The sequence below is a fragment of the Mirounga angustirostris genome, unplaced genomic scaffold (assembly GCF_029215605.1).
Source record: "Mirounga angustirostris isolate CCGP_5_RB_7025 unplaced genomic scaffold, mMirAng1.0.hap1 SCAF_5, whole genome shotgun sequence".
Classification (NCBI taxonomy): Eukaryota; Metazoa; Chordata; class Mammalia; order Carnivora; family Phocidae; genus Mirounga; species Mirounga angustirostris.
The window spans coordinates 158,233,828-158,253,545 of NW_026991713.1; the positions used below are offsets into that span (position 1 = coordinate 158,233,828).

Here is a 19,718-nt window from a genome sequence, read left to right on the forward strand (position 1 = left end):
GGGGTTTTTGTTTGTTGTGTTGTTTTTCTTGTTTTTTTAGTTTTGTGTTTTTAGAGTAGACCAGTTTGAACCAAGATTGATTTTAGTGACTCTAGGCACCAAGGCATATGGCTAATAGTATGAGAAAGATACAGTTTTGTGTTACAGGCCCATGACCCTCTATGTGTGCTTCCAAAACCTGACCAGGCATCAAAACTTGACCAGAATTACTGTGAATATCCATGTTTTGCTACAAAAACATTAATATGTTTGAATGACAAGGTACTGCCCCAGATCCTGCAGAGGATAACTTGTAACATGTTTTTAAACCGTATTGCTTTTATAAAGTCCGTAAGACTTGGGTTTTATAAAACTCTAAAACATCTACCCACAGGGTTTTAGATGAGGAGTTGTAAACCTATATTAATATCTAAAAGGTATTTATTTGGACCCTTTCACCCCCGAATATGGGGTCAAAATGTAACCAGTTGACTTCTTTTCCACTTACTTGTTTCCTCTGCCACATACATGAAATTGTCAAATGTGAGCATGTCAGAAGTGAGTGCGTGTTCCCACCGGTCACACCCTTGGAGCTTTATATGCTTCTTAAACATAGGTTTTGAGTTACTAATGGTAGCTTAACATCCTTAAAGCGGTTTTCCACAGTACAGGGAAGATTCTTCTAAAAGATCTTTGCGAGGTATGAGTCAAATTAAGCTGTTAATTTCTGCTGCTCTGTTTCATTGATGCTAGTTAGGAGGAGTTAACACGGCCTAATGAGAAGGACCCGTTCTCCTGGCTTTTTGTCAGCTTGCTCAGGAATCTGGGGCTGCTCCTTATCAGGACCCTTTGCTAGCAGTCTGGCAGTATTGAGTTTATCCCTGCCAGAGGGTCTCTGCCATGCCAGGGAGCGTTGGAAGTGGCTCATGACCACGTGGTGCTTCCATTTGGTGGAGTTGTTCCCTTTCACCCGCTTGCTGCGCCATAGTTTCAGCTTTACCAAATAGTGACCAGACAGTGACTATAAAGCCGTCGGTGGAGAGGAGACAAGCTCAGGCATTTGGGCTGCTCAAGATCTGTTTTAGGGAGCCATGAGCCTAATGAGAACCCTTAACAAGCTGCCTCAAACCCTGGGGGGCAGGAGCAGGATCAGAGACTTGTTAACGTCAGTCTGTAGAGGAATCGGCATTTGTCTCGGAAATACGTCTCTCGTGGCCTTTTGTGTAGCTGGGATTGAGGGTGGGGTAGTGGGGAAGATTTCTACAGTAGTCTGAGTTTCCATTTGTTGAAGAAATGCCCCTTGTAGGCAGTTAGGCTGATCATCAGCACTGTTTCTTTGGGAGTTGAAGTTGGCAGGGATGGCTGTCATTTTGTACTTACCAGGAGAACACCCTTTGCGGTTCTCTTTAGCACGATGTTTATCCCTTTCAGTGGCAGTGTTTTTTGGGGGGGGCGGTCAGAGGAGGGGATAGTTTTTGAATTAGCATCCGGAAGCCTTAGTTGCTCCAGAACTTTGATGTCTAACACAACAGCCACGCAAAGCGTAGTAAAATTCAGTAACGTTGAGAATTTAGTTCCTTAGTTATGTTAGCCACCTTTCACGTGCTTCCTAGACCCGAGGGTTTCGTGGCTATTGTCTGAGACAGCACGGATGTAGGACATGTCTAGCATCAGAGACCTCACCACCGGACAGCGCTACTCTCTCATGTCAGAGGACCTGTAATCTGTACACAATGAAAGCTTTTGACCCGAAACGTGAAGGCTTTTTTCCCTCTTTTTCAGAAAGGTAGTAACATGACTAAAATGCAGTCAGCTGTTTCATTTATTATCTCTTCTGACTTATGTTCCAGCAACACAGGAAAGTGTTGGATAAAGGAAAACCCGAAGATGTGATGCCATCTGTTAAGGGTGCCCAGGTAAGCCAGACTCCTTTGTGAGCGTTGCGAAAACGCGCCAGGCCCACCTTCTGACTTCCTGAGGTTCCTATGATCACGTCCTCACATCCTGTCCCTGGTCCTTCCTTGTGTGTCTTTGTTTCTGATGCGTGTCTCTCACTGCGCTCCCATGCCTCCAGGAGCGCCTGCCAACGGTACCCTTATCCGGCATGTACAACAAATCCGGAGGCAAAGTGAGACTCACCTTCAAGCTGGAACAAGACCAGCTGTGGATCGGCACTAAAGGTAGGCTCCTGCTCCCGGCCCTTCCCAGCTCGCTGCCTCGGGCACCCAGCAGCACTCGGGCTTGGGTGCAACTCTGCTTCTCCTGAGGTCTCTCTCTTCACTGTGCTTTGCGTGCCCCTGGCTTTTTGTCTTTGCTTTTAGATGCTCACCTTCTGTCTGGACCCTTTTCCCCTCATTCTTTTCAGTCTTATGTCAGGGCCAGTCCATCAACAGTGGCTCTTCACTTGTACCCAAAACCAGAGGTCCCAGATGTGTAGCCTGAGGGCCAGGTGTGGCCCCCAGACCAGGGTTTTTTGGATTTACCCACATTCTGTTAAAGAGATTTCACTTGATCTGATGTGGGTGTTTTTGGGCTTCTCTTGAAAAAAAAAAAAAAAATCAAAAGATGCAGGCATTCTGGACCTGCGTTCTCACATGGCAGCGATCAGCTGGAGCCAAGTAGTAGGTTCAGATGAGCCATGCCACAGTCCTCACTGTCCGTGTACCTCATATGGAGCCAGCTTTGTTCATGTAATGTCACCTGCCTGGCCCCTGGAGGTCAGAGTTTGTCCCTGTACTGGGTGCATTTTCCTAGTACCGTGGACCCGCCCCTCCCTCCCTACCTGTATGTGCTCTGCCTGCCCCCACCTACGCCTGCCTGTGCCTGGTGGGGCGGGCTTGCTGCTTGCTGTTGGCTGGGAATTGTCTCTGACTCTCTTCCCCCTCTATTCCCTCAGGTGGTTCAAAGTCTTGTCAGTTACGCTCCAGAATTATCTGTGTCCCTTTTTTTTTTTTTTTGCCACTCTGTTGTGCCATTTAAGACTCTTAGCATCTTTAAACTTGGTTTGTTAAAGCAAGTTAACCTATTTCCCTGCCCTGTGTTCTGTTGTGTCCTACCCATCTTCCTCCCTGGTTCCCATGCTCAGCTACCTTTGGCCTGGAAGAACCAAGTTCAAATGCCTAAACGTAGTGTCCAGTGTTGACCGATTTTGGACCCAGACTCCTGCCCCGCTTGCCCTGTTACACGCTGTGGGCTTCAGCTGCACTAGCCTGCAATTTCCACCGTGCTCTGCACAGCCCCACGTCTTTGCTCCTGCTGGGCCCTTACCTGGAATGCTTTCTCCCCATTCCTCATTGTTAATAAAATCTCCGGAGGCCCTACTTTAATGTCCTTTCCTAACGAAGCCTTCCCCAACGCCTCCCCCACCCTCCAAATGAATTGCTGCCGCTTCTGTTCATAGAGCGCTCCGTTTACATCCCCAGAGCACTCATTACTTTCTGACTTGTCTGTCCCCCTGTTAGATTCCCGGAGGGAACCGAACATGCCTAATTCACCTGGTTCTGGCCAGCACTGTAGGTATTCAGTGTTCGAGGTAAATGCTAAAGAGAAGTACAGGGGGTCACAGCACATGAGGTTGACTGGTTTCAGGGACAGGCCATTTGGTATGACTCCGCTTTGAGCGGGACCACAGACTTACGGGAAGTAGTGAGCGGGGCGATGGGGCATGAGGCGTTTTCTCATTCCGAATGCTGACACAGGCGTTCTTGTCTGTCGCTCTGTGCTGGTCCGTAAAGTGAACAAAGACCTGAATGCCAAAAGCACAGGAGTGTTCTCACGATTCTATGGTAACTTGTTGTATCTCCTCTCTTTCACCCTCGACTCTAACTGCATGGTCAGAGCAAGTGTTGCAGAACGTGTAAGGGCTTCCCCGGTCTTCCCACGGGCCTTCAGACCCTTTCCTGGGTCCCGCGGTCCGTGCTTGTCCACCGTGAGCTGCCCTGCCTCTGTTGGCCCCTTCCTTGGCCGCGATTTTGCGGGCGATTTTGCTTAGTTCTCCGTCGTTGCGCTGACTTGCCCAATTTCTGCCTCTTCCCCCACTTCCGCTTTCTCTTCCGGGCAGTCTACTGGAAGGCCACTGCTGAGGCGGATGCAGGACGTCACCTGCGGGCCGCGAGGCTAGGTGTGGGCTGGGGAGGCCGGTGAGGACTCCGGCTGTAAGTGCTCGTTGGTTCCTCGGGGAACGTTTCCGTGGTAGGAGACCGTGTAGGAAGCACGTCCTCACCGCAGGCCCGAAGTGGCACCTCCCGTACCTGGGGTGGAGGTGTTCTCTCAGCTCAGAGGAGTTGCTGCTTTCCCGCTTTGGCACAAAGGCAGCACTTGAAAGAATCGTGACGGGTTGGGGTTTCAGAGCTATCGAAAGTCTCCTTCCTCACCAGCCCGATGAAAGAGCACGGCCAAGAGTGCCATCTTCACGGGCGACAGGGCCGGGATTTTCGCTCTCACGCAAACCACCGTAGCGATGTGTGTCAGGCAGTGTTCTTGCTGGCCCAGGAGTCTTGTCCTCTGAGCGTCCTGAGCACCCCTCCCAGCAGGACAGCCTGTTCTGGGAGTTGGCCACCAGCCACCGGCTTCATCTTTCCGCTGGCGAGAAGCTACTGCGGGACGACCATCCCACTTGCAAGACCACTCTTTCTTGCAAGTGGTGCGTTGCATGGAGTGACACTCAGGGCTCCTACTTGCAGCTTCAGCTCTGTCCCTGGTAGCGAGAGTAAGGCCCGGCAGCGAGCAGAACCAGCTTTAGGCAGGACACGTGGATGGGCCAAGCCGGGGGGGCGGGGGTGGGGGGCATGCGCCCTGTGTGGAGGGGCGGCCAGCCTGATCAAGCTAATCGCTGTCACTCAGGAATGTGGGCCCAGGATCGAGTTTTCAAGAGAAGCCAGAAATGTATCTTTTTGTGTGAAATCTCAGGACATTTCAAGGTGGCTGGTGTTTTAAAAAGTTTCAATCTTAAAAACAGCTGCCGGTCGGGTCCTGCCTGTGGGTCACTGTTTTAGAGCCACTGAAAGTCACAGCCCGAATGGACACCTTCACATCCATTCTGCCCACCCCTCATTTTTCAGGCACCAAGGCTCATGGAATGGAAGTAAAATGTCTCCAGTCAGCAGCTAGACTAGAGCCCAGGCCTCTAAAGTCCGGGTCTGTTTGGTCAACTCATCCATTGGCAGATTCTCGCTTTTCCAGAATTTTCTTTCTGCAAAGGCTGTCCTGGGTTTTTTTCCGACTTGGCTTAACTTTGCTGAGAACTTCCCCATCCCTGCTGTGTCTGCTGCTCCCTGGGGAGGGGGGGTTCTTGTTGCGCAGGCACTGCGCCCCCTCCCGCCTTCATGCCCTGCCCTGCGGCACTGGCCTCACTTCCTGCAGGCTCCTCTCACTCCTGCCATCCCTCACTGCCTCCTCTTTCTTACCTGCCACCCTTGAACTTGCTGCAAAATGTCTTCTGACCCCCCTGTGATAAGTGATACTTTGAGGGCTGATCACAAGAGGTTGTGAATGTTTTAAGAGCACTTCCTCAGGTGTGTGTATATGGAGGGTTGGGGGACCGGGAGAGGGGAAGGTGTGGGGGAGGGCAAGTGAGGAGGAGGGTGGAAAAGAAACGAGTTGAAAGCCCCACGCACTCCCTGCCTGTGCTAGCCACAGGGGCATGCTGTTGCCTCTGCTCTTGGTCCTCTTGACTGCCACTCCCCCAGGCGCTAAAGACTTTAACCAGTGCTGGGCTCGGGCAAGAAGGCTGCAGTGGGAATCCTTGGGTGTTTATAAATTGCCAAACTTTTAAAAAAATAACACCAGGAGAGCGCTCTCTCTGCTTTCAGAGACCTTTAATATATGCCATGGCAAGTTCTGTTCCCCATTTGCTCCCAAGAAGTTCCCATCTGCCAAGCAGAGCTCTGGGTGCGCTGGTCAGACGACCCTGACCCATCATCCTTAGAGCACGTGGGAGACTTGGGATTACAGTAGATCCCAGAGCCACCAAACCTGATGAGGGACTGCTGAGTCACAGGAGTGGACAGGAGGGCCTTTGAGTAATCACTGTAATCCCTCTCAACTAGAGCGGACTGAGAAATTGCCCATGGGCTCCATTAAAAATGTGGTCAGTGAACCTATCGAAGGACATGAAGACTACCACATGATGGTAAGTAGCCCGGCGTGGTTTAGCCTCTCACTGCACTCCCGCTTCTCATCTAGCAGGGAACAGAGTTTTAACTGAGCTTTCTTAACAGACGAAGAAACTCAATATTCAGAAGACGCGTGGTTTTAAGACCCTCACGTTTTCTTCATCTCCTTAGAACTTAGTCCATGACCTATTCCTAAGTTTATTTTTGCAACGGCCACCCACCCCCCATCAGTTTAAAGGGGATATGTTTTTTATATCTTTACTTTCTTCTCATTTGTAATATTTTTGTCGTTAGATCAGGACAATAAATACAAGGAGGAGGATTGGCTTGTGGGTTTTCATTTTAACTTTTGTCCTGTGTATAAAACAAAATCTCCCACCAGCCTTGGCATTTGTGAGGACACAGGCGGTCTGCTTCTGTGGTGTGGTGGTGCTCTTCTCAGGCGCAGCCATCAGGTGGCTAAGGACACCGTGGGGAGGACGGAGTCTGTGGTCGTCATTCCACATGGAGGTTTATTCTAAAGAGAGCAGGCTGTTCTTTCCCGAGATACAATGTTTGGAGGCATTCCCCGAGTTTGTGCAGAACAAAGCCAAGAATTCAGTGATGCGGGGCACAGAGAACGTGCACTGCTCAGGCAAACCCCTGAGTTTTCCCAGCACGGTTAGGAGGGGCCCCTTTAGAAGTGAAGTTTAGTTGCCTCAACTCTGAAGTTACTCTGACAGGGGCCTGACCTGAGCCAGGAATGGGGTGGGGGCAGGACTGCCTGCCATTCTCCCTCCCGAGGAGGCAGGGTTTTTAGTGTGCAGCCAAAAGCGCTGTAGCTGTGTCAGCCCCGTTCCAGGGATGAGGAGCAGTCGGTGGCTTGACCTGTGCATCGGGGGTAAAAGGTCCCCCGCAGAGGGAGGTGTTGGAAAGTCCCAGGGAAAAGGGGGTCTGGTGTTACGGAAGTTCTCTCTGGGCAGATGGCAGGTCCCCTCTCTTGCCCTGTTGGTGTCTGTCCGCTCAGAGGCGCTGAAGCCAGGCCACGGTTAGGGTTGCAGTCCCGGGTGTCCTGGGAGTGACGATGTCACTGGGGCTGCTTGCAGGCCCTCTGGCGGCCCTCCCACCCCTCATCCTTAAAAAGGATCGCAGACGGATTTGTTCTGCCTACTCAGTTATTTTTCCCGTTTACGAAGTCGGCTTCTCGATGTTTTCAGCCAGGCCCCTTCACTCCCTTTTGAAACATTCATCTTACCCATGTTGCCTGTGGCATTCGCAGCCCCACTTTTCAAGCAGCCCGGTGAGTGGGATTCCCAGCAAGTTGAGGGGACCATTTCAGACATCCTTAAAGAAATCAGTTTGAATGGTTGATGCTTTAATATTTAGTTCAAGTGCTTGTTTCTCTATCGGGTCATTTCTGGCAGAGAGGAGTGCTGATAGTCCCTTCTCTTTACTAAAGGCCATGAAGTGGCACCTTGACCTCTGTCTAAATGAAAGTAACTTTGCTCATTTTGCAGATGCCATTTCAATAGCTAGATTAATGGTGTCATAGTTCACATCGGAGAGGGATGGCTGTGCTTGTCATTCTTAGGGAAATGTTTAAAAATGCAGAAGAGAACAGAGAAGACTGTAACAAAGCCATATATCCATTACCAAGAAATGATTGTTGTAAATATTTCGTGAATTGCTTTAAACCGTTTTTTTTTTTTAATAAAAGAAAACCTACCAACGGCGAATATGTCCCCATTGTCTTCCCCTCCCCCATTACCATGAGCATGATTTCTCATGTGGATCCTTCCCAGCTCTCTGCTTTTGTTTTCGTATAAACCCATGAACAAGATACAGTACTGTTTTGTGTTTTTTCAGTTTTCATAAATGGTATCATGGTATGTATCGTTCTGCAACCTGCTGTTTTTGGTTCGACATTGTGATCTGTCCGTATTAACTGTAGATCCAGTTCATACCTTTGAAAAATAATCCCGCATTCATACGAATAGGCCACGTCACTTTTAATTTTGCGTTTCCTTACTGATGGATATGTAGGTTGTTTCCAGGTTGTTAACCAGTTGTGACGGTGCTGCTGTGAACATTCAGATTTGTTTCTTTGTGCATGGGTGACAGTGTTTCTGGGGCAGTGGTTCTCAAACTGGTCTCTGTATCAGTAGTACCACATCGCCTGGGATCTTGTTAGAAACACAGATTCTCAGGCCCCAGACCTCCCAAATCAGACGCTCTAGGGGGTGGAGCCCAACCAGTCTGTTCTAACAAGCCTTCCAGATGGTTCTGATGCACACGCAAGTTTGGGAGCCACTGCTTTAGGGTCGGCTATGCTTAACTCTGCCACCACCCTTTTTGGGGGAAGGGGGGACAGGAGAATGCTCCCTTTGTGCACAGTGTTTCCCCCTTCCCTTCATTAATTCACTTTTCCGCCCTCCCCGTGTTTGTCGTGCTGCCTGCTCAGTCTCCCGACCTCTGAAGTACCGCTTGGTTTTCCTTTTTCCCTTCCAGGCGTTTCAGTTGGGCCCCACGGAAGCCTCTTACTACTGGGTGTACTGGGTCCCAACTCAATATGTGGATGCAATCAAAGACACTGTGCTGGGGAAGTGGCAGTATTTTTGAAAGCACTTTCACCTCTGGCCCAGGAGACTGACCCAAAGTGAAGGACATTGCTGGGAGAGGCCTGCAGCATCCCTGGATTTCAGAGTTCTGGGACTTGTTCAAAAACAAACAAAAAACCTATATCCACTCTAAGGCGATGTGGTGACTGAAGCCAGAGGTGATGTACTTTCACCATTAGCTTAATTTTAACTTAAAATCACCGGTTCCCTTTTCTGGCAGTCAGCTTCATACCATTTTTAAAGTCCGTATGGTGGAAATCAATAAATCTGAGTTCCGAGCACGTTGTGTGGAATACTCTTCAGTGCGTTTGAGAGTAGATCTACCAGTTTTGTTTAGAAAGTAATGATCAAAAGCTTGCTGGTTTCCTTTTTTTTTTTTTTTTAAGGCGATTTCAACTGAAGTATTTTCATAAATCCTCGGTTGCAAACATTTGGACTGCGTTGTGATGAATTGGGTTTTGGTTTTGTTTTTTCTCATATAAAATTGTATGCAAAATGGGGGGGGGTAGTAAGCCATATTTTTCTGTCCATGGATTCAGATTTGATTTTTTTCCCTTTTGTATGTTCTCACTTCTTAGATTTGAATTTTTGTTTTAAAAACCCAAAGATGTCAGTTCCCGGTTTTGTACCTCATCGATGCTTCCTCTCCTGGCCTCCCTCCCACCGTGTTGCTGCTTGAGAACGCACGGTGGGAGAGGAAGAGCTGTTGGGTCTAGGGCAGGGAGCTCTCGCGCCTGTTGTGCTGGGTGTCGAGCAGCAGAGTATCTCACAGTGACTCCCGTCCAAACGGCTTGCCCCTTGGGCCGCGGTCTCTGGGGAGTTCCACCTGCTGGTGTCCTGGTTGTGTGGTGCCCTCCCTGATTTGGCTCTGAGGCCTAGCCTGGCATGGGTGTGTCTGGGCTGCGCTGCCCAAAAGCCACTGCTCCCGGGCCGACAAAGGCCTCTTCAACGAGGAGCTGGATGGAAGAACGTTTCTATGGCCATATAGCCTCAGGCCCAGATCCTTCTTTCTTTTGAAATTCCGAGAAATTCTCAAGCAGTCCAACGATTATTTCAATTACTGCTTCTCCATTTGGTCCTTCTGCTCATGCATTATGTTCAAGTGTCCTTCATCCCAGGTTCAGAGATGCTGCCTTTCTCAATAAAAGATCTGTTGACCTAGTGGGTTGGCCGATGTACTTAAACATCGAAAATGGGATAAATTGCTTTCGTGATTAGCTCACCCTCTTCTGGTTTTAGCCCTTATGTTCTTGGTACACGTGAGCTTCTGTTGTCTCCTTATGGCTCGATCGACTCGGACACGAGGGCGAGTCTCTTGGTGAATGATACCCTTTGTGCTCTTTGCTGTTTCTCTGCTGGCTGTCTTTGCAATTCTCCTCTCCCTGGCTGCAGGCTCTCATAGTAAGGTTTGGCGAGAGATTTTCCAAACTTCAGACTCTGGATTCTAGGCTGTTTCCCCTCATCCTGTGAAATGTAATTAGCATGTGTTCGCCTAAGATGACTATTCCTTGTGAGCCAGTTAATGATGATACTCTACGCCCTTCCCTTCCAAGCTGTAGTTCAGGAATCCAGCCCATGTAGACAGACTCGTGCTTTTCACGGTGTAGCCCTTGCCCGGTTACGCGTCTGGGCAGGGAACTCTACTCTTGTTTTTGTGGGGGCATACGTACCTATGTGAAGTGTAGCGTCCAAGAAACCGCCTGCTTGTCACCCCTTGAAGAAGGAGCAGTCACTGCGGCTTTTCTGTCCCCGTTGGCCTGCAGTTTCTGGAGAAGAAGAGCTGCTGCGCTGCTTGTCAGAGCCCCCTCTGCAGCGGACAGGTCTGCGGAGGAAACGATGTCGTAGCAAGCAGAGGGTCCTCTTGGTCTGAACACTGCCCTTTTTGTTGGCCAGTACCCCTGTCCTGGAGACGTGTCCTGACAGTGCCACACGCCCACCTTTGTTCTCGCGAAGCAGGTGTCTCTGTCCCCAGGCTGGCCTCACAGTGCTGCTCTCAGAGGCCCTTCCCGCCGGGTCTCCTCGCTTGCCCTGTTCCGTGGCTGCCTGTGCCGTCTTGCCACCCCCCCCCACCCCCAGCCCCCTCCAGTGAGAGTGTGTGTGTCCCTGTCTGCCTGCTCCCCAAGGGCCAAACCGCTTCTCACTCAGGCTGCTGTCATTTCTAGACAGGACCAAAGCCTGCGTGAGCCTTTTTATTTTACGTAAAATGGTGCTTTTTTTCCTTACTTCAAGATACTATATGTAAATAATAATGTCAACGACATCTTTTCGTACAGAGCCGTTGGAGTATTGTTTTACAGAGCTCAGTAAATTTGCTAGAACGATCTCGAGCTCTGGCTCCTGACCCTGTCTGCATGGAGACCTTGCTGGGAGCCCTCGGGAGAGCAGAGGTGGACAGCACCAGAAGCCACTGGGAGAAATATTGGACTTAGATCCATGTCTGGGTCACAGCAGTATTCACGGTTTTTCCCTCGGTCCCGTGAGCGGTCTCTTCCTAACCTTGTTTACGGTCCAGAATGTTCTGACTAAATCTGTGTTAGCAAATTGAAGTCCTCGTCCCCCTCGGTGGCATCACAGTGTTAATTTGTCCTCAGGATTGTTTCCGTGCGGTCCCTTCGCTGGGGCCGTGCCCTCCCTCACCGTGGCAGAGGACATGCATCAGGACGAGCTGGTCCCCAGGAGGGGCTCAGCGCGCGGGGAGCCAGGCTCGTCCTCTCTTCCCTGCGGGGCGCTTCTCCACGCTTCCCGAGGGGCTGCTTCCTCCCCCAGGGTTTGTGCTGGCGGTCATCCTGCGGGGCTTTGCTCATAGACGGCAGGCCTTTCTTCCCTCCCAGAGACCACTTGGCAGAGCGATGACCAGGTCACCCCGGCCAGGCCCCAGGCCCACACAGCTCTGGTTCTGTCAGTCCCGTCCTCTGAGAAGCCGAGTCGCGAGCTGCCGGAACTCTCCGGTATGGAGTATTTTCACTGAAGCAGGGCCTTTCGCAAGTAGTGTTCGCTCTTTTTAGATGCTATTGAACTGAGCTAAGGATGTCTCTTGGACACGGTGGGGGCCAGTGAGGCCTCAGTAGGCTTCTTAGTTGCTGCTCTGTCTTACAAGGGCCAAAGAGACCAACTCTGCCACTTTGCCACGTCTCAGAAAAGTTGCCATATTTCAGCTGAAAGGGACTTGCTTTCCTTTTTTCCTTACTTTAACCATGTGCCTGGAGGAGCCATCCTGAGCTCTTGCACTTGGCCCACCCTTTCTTTGCTGGGGCAGCGAAGGGGAATGGATAGACTCCGTGTGCCAGGGCCGTGCAAGGGCAGGCTTGCTTTCCACCTCATCTTCTTATGAGGGAGACGTTTCTCTTGCTCCTTGTTGCTCTCTTCATGCCTGTTGTCTTGGAAAAGGATGGTCCCTTTGTCTGAAGGCTTTGTGAGGAAGTCCTCTCCAGGGAGGAGGGACACCTGTTTGCTAATAGGGCCGCACGGCCTCTCCGAAGTTACAGGTGGTCAGGAGCCCTCCGAAGTGCAGAATATCTGGCACCTCGACCGGCCAGGCTGGGTGGTTCTACTGCTCTCTCAATTTCTGGAAACCTCTTTCCTTTTCTTTCTTAAAGAGTTCTGCAGAATTATTTGACAATATACGTAAGTACCATGTTTTCTTGTGGTGTGCGCTCTGTCCTGGTTTCTGTTTTTAAATCAAATGCCTGTTTGGGAGGAGATGAACGTATTTAGTCTATTAGATCTGCGCTGCTGGATTTTTTTTTTTAAAGTGTAACCTTGACTAGCTGTCTTATTGTTTATCCTGTAAGATTAGTCTATCAATTAAAGTTTGATAATTAATTGCGTCTCCTTTTCCTTCCAGTTTTTCATGCGCCTGATCCGTACTGGGCATTGCCCGATATTTGGGACTGGGCCCGGGCCTGTTTTTATTGCTGCTGTGGTCTGCTATAGTACTGTTTTATGTATTTGGCTCTAAGTGTACCCAAAATTGTTCCTGTGCAAAACAGGCGATACAGCGATTTGGGTTTATTTCCTGTGTTAGCCAGAATGACCAACTGGTCGGACACACTCGGGGTAGGGCAGCCCTCCTTCCGTGCTCCGGCCTCCAGGCGTCAGGGAAGCTGCCTCCCTGTCCTTAAGCCTTCTGACTAGTGCCGTGCGTGACTTCACCTGGCCACTCAGCCTTCGAGGACGTGTTTAATAAATCACTGGGATGGAGCTACAGCTCTTGCAGCAAGCTGCGAAGACCGGGGCAGGGGGCAGGGGGGAGATCTATTTCCCAAAACAGGACAAAAACAGTCCTTGGCATGAAGAGTCATTATAGTTTGTCACAACTGGTTTTGACCCAGTACCACCCACGGGGCCCTCTCTTCTTCTCTGCCCACTTTGTAAATGTTCCTGAAGGTTCTGGTCTCCTTGCCCCTCCCCCCATCTTCCCAGTATCTCAATCCCAAAGCAATGCTGTCAGGTCCTTAAGGATCTGCTCTGTGGGAGAGAGGGGTGGACTGTGCCATGTGCTGTACATTGGTTGATGGCCACCTGGAGAATCTTCTGTCTGTACAGAGGGTGCTGCTGGATTTTATCCCAGTTTTGAAGAGTTCTCTCAGGCCCCTTCAAACTAACAGGATGATCGACCCCTCAGATGGAGAATGAGATAAACTCCAGCCTAAATACCTTACCGTACCTTCTGGGGAGGTGTGTGACATTCTGTCAACAGCAGTAACTGACAGAACCCTTTCTGTGGTAGGCACCCCACGAATCAGACAGGGCAAGAGGCAATGGACTTCTTCCTACTCTTGCTCAAGAGGTGCTCTGGTCAGCCCATCCATGCTATGGGAGCATGACGTGCTTCCCACCCACGAGCTCTCTGCCACACTACGTGGCCCCTTTGAGCCAGGATTGGCCCCTCTGGCTTTCCCTAGTTTATCAAGGCTAATTTTGATCTGAAGCCTTGTTAGCCTTACTCTCCTGATAGAACCTTTCCTCCTGTTCACCCCATTTTATAACTCCGAAATTCTCAAGTTTCTTGCTTCTGTTTTACCCCTCTCCCCCTTATCTAATTTTAATTCCTTGCTGTTTTCCCTTTTTTTGTTGTTGTTTTGCTTTGGACATTTTCAAATCTACAGAAAGTTGAATATGCTACAGTGACCACCTCTTACTTTTCACCTGGCTTTCACCAGTTGTTAAAATACTAACCACGCATGCTTGCTTGCTTCCCCAGACACACGTGCACTTTATTTTACTGGAACGTTTGACAGACATGCAGACGTCGTGGCATTGAGCACTCCTCTCAGAATGACACTGTCAGACCTTACCACAACAGCATTGTCTCACCCGGGAAAACTCCTGTCGATTCAGTAATACCTGATAGACACACCAAAGTATCTTCTGGAGCTAGTGTTGCCCAACTCATAGTCCTTATGTTTTGAAAGACTGATTGATTGATTTGCGAGAGAGAGGGAGGATGAGCTGGGGGGGGAGGGAGATTCTTAAGCAGACTCCCTGCTGAGTGTGGAGCCCAATATGGGGCTTGATCCTAGAACCCTGAGATCATGACCTGAGCCAAAATCAGGAGTTGGGTGCCTAACCAACTGAGCCCACCAGGCTTCCATTTTTAAATCGTTATCCCAATCTTGTGGTTTTTTTCAATACCATTTTAGCTTTTCTGTTGCTAATCTTGGTTTTTCTCTCTCACCTGAAAGTAATTTCCCCCATATATTTCTTTCATCTTAATTTACACTGTGACCCCCAGATCTCTTCTTCCCTTCTATCCTGTCTTGCTCTTTTTTATGTCGTGAGTTTGTCATGGTTGGTCCGAGCCGTGGTTCTAGAGGAGCCATAGTCAGGGAACTAGCACCTCATGGGGCAGAATCCTCTCATCCGCTGATCACTCTGGCTTCCCTCCCACACCTAAGTCTAGGACTTACAGACTCCAGGGCTCCAGGACTCCGAACTCTTGGTTTTTGGTGACAATCTTGATTCACATGACGTAGGCAAAGTGATTTGGCTCGTGTAACCGGAAAATCCAGAGTCTCAGACCTAGCCTGGTGCAGGCGCTCGAGTCAGGTTGTCAGGCGCCTGACCCGCTAACTCCCAACTCTGCTTTGCCACCTAGAGCTCTTAATTGGCTTGTTGCCCCTGCCCTCCGCAAACACACAGACATGGTAACCTTAGCATCTAAAGCATGTCCTAATTGATCTCCATTCATTGTTGAGTCTGGGGCTTTCAGACACTCCAGACTAGAAAACAGAGCAGCTTTGGCAGACCACCTAGCAGGCTTTCGACCTCTTGCCACATGCCAAGCCAGTGCTACTTGGTAAGGGACTTGCACATGCTGCCTTCAGGTCCTGTGACATCAGCTCCTCCATCGAGTCTTAACCGTGTGCCAGGCGCTGGGTCAGATGATGCACATGCGTTGTCGCCAGCCCTTTGCCACATCCCTGGTCACCCACGCTTTACCTATTAAAGGAAACGGGCACAGAGAAGCCACATGGCTGAGCCAGGTTGTGTGCCTGCCAGAGGCCACCATTCAGAACCCGGTTTCGGTTTCGCCTGTAGCTAGTCTGTGCTCTAGATAGCACCTTATGGTTGAGAACCAAGGAGAGAACTCGGCTTTTTCTTTTGTAGATTTCTTCTTTCCCTGGTTTAGCTATAGGTGTGTTAAGGGCACTAACTTGTGTTTGTAAGTCCTATTTTTAAACTTTGAACCCTCACATTTGTTTATTAATTGGCTACCATGTTAAAAATGAAAACAGTAATACATGTACTTGCTAAAAAAATTTTAAGTGATAGGTAATCCTCTCAGTTGTCAGCTCTGATCCATCCTTGAAGGAGGTAAAATTCATACATGTAAGGATCCGTCCCAGGAACTGAGGGTCAGTCATTCTCACTTCAAGTCCTTAAGGCTGAGAGCTTAACTCAATAGGGACTTCGCAGCTGGAGGGAACCAGCCCCAGGGAAGCGCCTGGCGAACATTCAGACTCCAGCCCCGTGGCTCCAGTCCAGAGTTTTTCTTGAGCTCTTGCTGGTTATCCGTCACTTGCTTGGGTATCCCGCAAACAAATCCAACACAGTCCCCCTGTAATTCTCTCGCCCTTCAATCTGATCCTCCTCCATTCCCTATTTCAGACAGCAGCTCGGGCAGCACCCAAGCCATACACGGGAGATCCTAGGCTCGCTGCCTTTTTCATCTGACCAAGTGCTGCCATTTTTATTCCCAGAATATCTTTCCAGTCCATCCCTTGTCATCCCAACCCCAAAATCCACGTTTTTCTCATGGGCTTTTCCATGCCCTCAGCCCACTCTTTGCATAGCTACCAGCGTCTGAGGCCAAGTATATCTGACTGTCTCCCCTGCAGAAGATCCTGTTGGCACCTGCTGCTGACATGTTCTTTAATCAAACTGAAGCCCTCCTTTGTGACCTGATCCCAGCCACAGTAGGGAGTCACAGGCGACTCTGCCCATGAGTTCATGCTGTAGCAGTGCCCAGACTGAGCGAACTGACGACCCACCTCCTGTCTTGGTGTACGCTGCTCTCCTGCCTGCCTGGCTAGCTCCTACAGAACCTTAGGAACTCTGCTCAGGCCTCACTGCCTGCTGGTGACTCTCCCACACATCAGCGCCTCTGCTCAGTTTTCACATACTTTTATTTTTTTTAATTAAAAAAATTTTTTAAGATTTTATTAGAGCACGCACCAAGAGCGTGTGCGCACAAGCAAGGGGGAGCAGGAGAGGGAGAAGCAGGCTTCCTGCTGAGCAGGGAGCCTGATGTGGGGCTCGATCCCAGGACCTCGGGATCATGACCTGAGCCGAAGGCAGACGCTTAACGACTGAGCCACCCAGGTGCCCCTGTATAATTTTTTTTGAAGATTTATTTATTTTAGAGAGTTCAGTGGGGAAGGGCAGAGGGAGAAGAGAGAGAATGTCAAGCATACTCCCTGCTGAGCATAGAACCCCACCTGGGGCTTGACCCCAGGACCCTGAGATCATGACCTGAGCCAAAATCAAAGGTCAGCTGCTTAACCAATTGAGCCACCCAAGCGCCCCGTTATTTAAGAGTACTGATTAACAAAAATAAGCCAGTGTATTTCTACCATATCATGGCATTCATTACTAACATTTGGTGTGTGTTTTATAGAAATGGGATCATGCTATTTATAATGTTTTTATTTAAAACACTCATCTTTCCACGTCACTGTAAAATCTCATATGGTTGGCTACCCACCTATATGCCATCAGTATACTCTTTGTCACATGTACCATGAAGCTTATCCCTTTTTAGTCGGACAGCTTTCAAACCAAACGGAACAGTTCAGTGAAGAGACGTATGCACGCACGTGCCTGTCACTTGGCTGCCAGCTGTTAACATTGTGCTGTTTTCACTGTTCTTTTTTCTTTTGCTGAACCATCTGAAAGTTAAGTTAGCTGGAGACATCTTGATGCTTTACTCCAAAATGTCAGGGTGTCTCTATCCTGAGAATAAGGTCTGCTCCATAATGCTGTTATTAGACCTGAGAAATCCAACTTATGTCACCTACATATAGTCCAGTTCTCAAAACATTCTTTTCCCCCAGTCCTTTCACATACCATGAAGTTGACATATCTCTCGTCCCTTTTAATTTAGAATAGTTGCCCTGTCCTTTTTTCCCCATGGCACAGATGTTTTTAAAGTCCCACCTTCTGGATTCATTTCCTCATGATCAGATTCAGGTTAAATGATTCCAGCCAAACCTGGAGGTGACGTCCGTCTCGGCCCATCAGATCGGGAGCAGCGGTGCTTGTTGCATTCCTGCTGAAGCTGAGTAGGATGCATCACCCGGATTTTAAGTCTCCCTTACACACGGTGAGCTCTCAGCGGAGACGTATGCTCAGGCCCTGCCTGGTGGTGTGCCCAGTCCATGGTGGGCATGGAATGGTTTCACGGAGTGAATGAGTGCGCTTGCTGTTGAGGGGACACAGAAGAGCCAAGAGTGATGTGGCAAAACTGGAGACAGGACAGGAAGCCGGTCATGACTGGCCTCGTAGCCACCGTGGCACCAAGGAAACAGCCTACCACAGATCCTCAAAGGCATTTGTAGGAGGCCATTAAACCAAATGCACAGGAGCTACTGGGTGGCTCAGTCAGTTTAGCGTCTGCCTTCGGCTCAGGTCATGATCCCAGGGTCCTGGGATCGAGCCCTGTGTTGGGTCCTGCGCTCAGTGCAGAGTCTGCTTCTCCCTCTCCCCCCATTTGTGCTCGCTCTCAAATAAAATCATACCAAAAAATAAAAAATGCACACAATCTCATTTATTCTGTTGTAATTCACACACCCTTTGGAATGCTACATTGGGCCAGTTCACGGCCTACCTGTGGTGGCACACGAGTCTGTCAAAGATTTTTCCAGCAAGTTCTTAGAGTAGAAAGATCTTTGCAGGGGCGCCTGGGTGGCTCAGTTGGTTAAGCGACTGCCTTCGGCTCAGGTCATGATCCTGGAGTCCGGGGATCGAGTCCCGCATCAGGCTCCCTGCTCAGCGGGGAGTCTGCTTCTCCCTCTGACCCTCCTCCCTCTCGTGCTCTCTGTCTCTCATTCTCTCTCGCAAATAAATAAATAAAATCTTTAAAAAAAAAAAAAAAAGATCTTTGCAGTTGCTTAACATCCAGGTCCTAAAGTAGCATCACCAGCCAATTATCTGTGCATACTCAGTGACTTTTTCCCTTACTCTGGCTCCTTTGAGACTTCCCACAGCTGCGGGATGTGAACGGGTCCCTCTGCAGGTGTGTGGTTAAGACGGCAGCCAAGTGGTCAGTTCAGCGCAAGCACCCCTGAGCTGTGGGACCTTCAGTGGAAACCACCACGGGGGCATTTTTTGGCAAAATGTGCAGCTGCCAAGGGGTTGTAGAACCAGAAGACCAGTTGACTGCAGATGTTAAACTGTGGTCCATCCCCATGTAAGGAGCCAAGGCCTGTTTTGTCCTCTCGCGGCTCTCCAGCGCCCAGGAGGCACTCAGGCTATTTGCGGATTAGATGCTGCTGTCCGAGAGTAAGGGTGCTCCTTACGCGCCAATCTGGCATCTTCCAAGAACTCGTATAGTATTAAAAGATCTATATAAGGTGCTTCCTGTTGCTGGAAAAGGAGGCATGTCTGTCTCCTGTGCCTGGAGCGACACAGCAGGAACTGGCAGCGTTGGGTGGCCCTAGGACGGACCCCAGGCCCGGCGGAAGCAGTCAAGCCCTTCCACCGCCTCCCCCCGCAGCCCCGGGAGTCTCTGCCAGCTGAGGGCCCCTCACAGTCCCTGCGCTTCTGTGTCACTACTTCCTATGTACCATAAGCCCTGGACTCCCTCCCTCCTACAAACCAGAAGTTTCGGTAAAAGTAGAGCAACTATCTCGAACGAAGTCTCATCGGGAGCAGGTAACTGCCTGCTTCAGCCCTCACACACGACCTCACCCTGTGCTAAGAATAAAAGCAGCAGCGCTGCTACTTACCGATGTAGGACAAAGGGATCCGTGTCAAAGTGACCTTCCAGGAGCAAAGACAGCTTTCTATCCTCCAAAAGTATTAAATTCTATTAATTTGGAAAGATCCATAGGACAGGGAGGAAAAATCAGTCATATATGCTGGTGTCAGCTAATACATCTGCTAAACTCAAGATAAAAAACATTTTTCAGGCAAAAAGTCCTTTTTTCACTAATACTCATTCCTCACACTGAAGGCAATGGGAGAGGAACTTATTTCAGATACACTGCTAGACAAGTCATTTTTTATATGCATGAATACCAATGACTAACCAGACAAATCTTTAAAAATACTAAGCAAAGTTAAGACTCGGGGTGCCTGGGTGGCTCAGTCAGTTAAGCATCTGACTCTATTTTTTTTTTAAAAGATTTTATTTATTTATTTGACAGAGACAACGAGAGAGGGAACACAAGCGGGGGGAGAGGGAGAGAGAGAAGCAGGCTTCCCGCGGAGCAGGGAGCCCGACGCGGGCCTCGATCCCAAGACCCTGGGTTAATGACCTGAGCCGAAGGCAGACGCTTAACGACTGAGCCACTCAGGCGCCCCAAGC

General features: G+C 49.7%; 1 protein-coding gene across 9 annotated transcripts in view; it reads left to right on the forward strand.

The window, feature by feature from the left end:
* The window catches only part of UBFD1 (ubiquitin family domain containing 1), a 55,321-nt gene that overhangs the window by 2,670 nt on the left and 32,933 nt on the right, over positions 1 to 19,718 (forward strand). The window contains exons 4-8 of one of the 9 annotated variants that reach the window (XM_045875161.3): positions 1,830 to 1,895; positions 2,054 to 2,159; positions 3,441 to 3,511; positions 6,027 to 6,109; positions 10,963 to 11,184. In XM_045875161.3, coding sequence (XP_045731117.1) covers positions 1,830 to 1,895; positions 2,054 to 2,159; positions 3,441 to 3,511; positions 6,027 to 6,107 — 324 coding nt within the window. In that variant the 3' untranslated portion in view covers positions 6,108 to 6,109; positions 10,963 to 11,184. Of the gene's footprint in view, positions 1 to 1,829; positions 1,896 to 2,053; positions 2,160 to 3,440; positions 3,512 to 6,026; positions 6,110 to 6,197; positions 8,192 to 8,579; positions 9,275 to 10,962; positions 12,517 to 19,718 lie in introns of those variants that run through there. The other 8 variants (XM_064592811.1, XM_045875159.3, XM_064592810.1 and 5 more) reach the window with 8 other exon arrangements.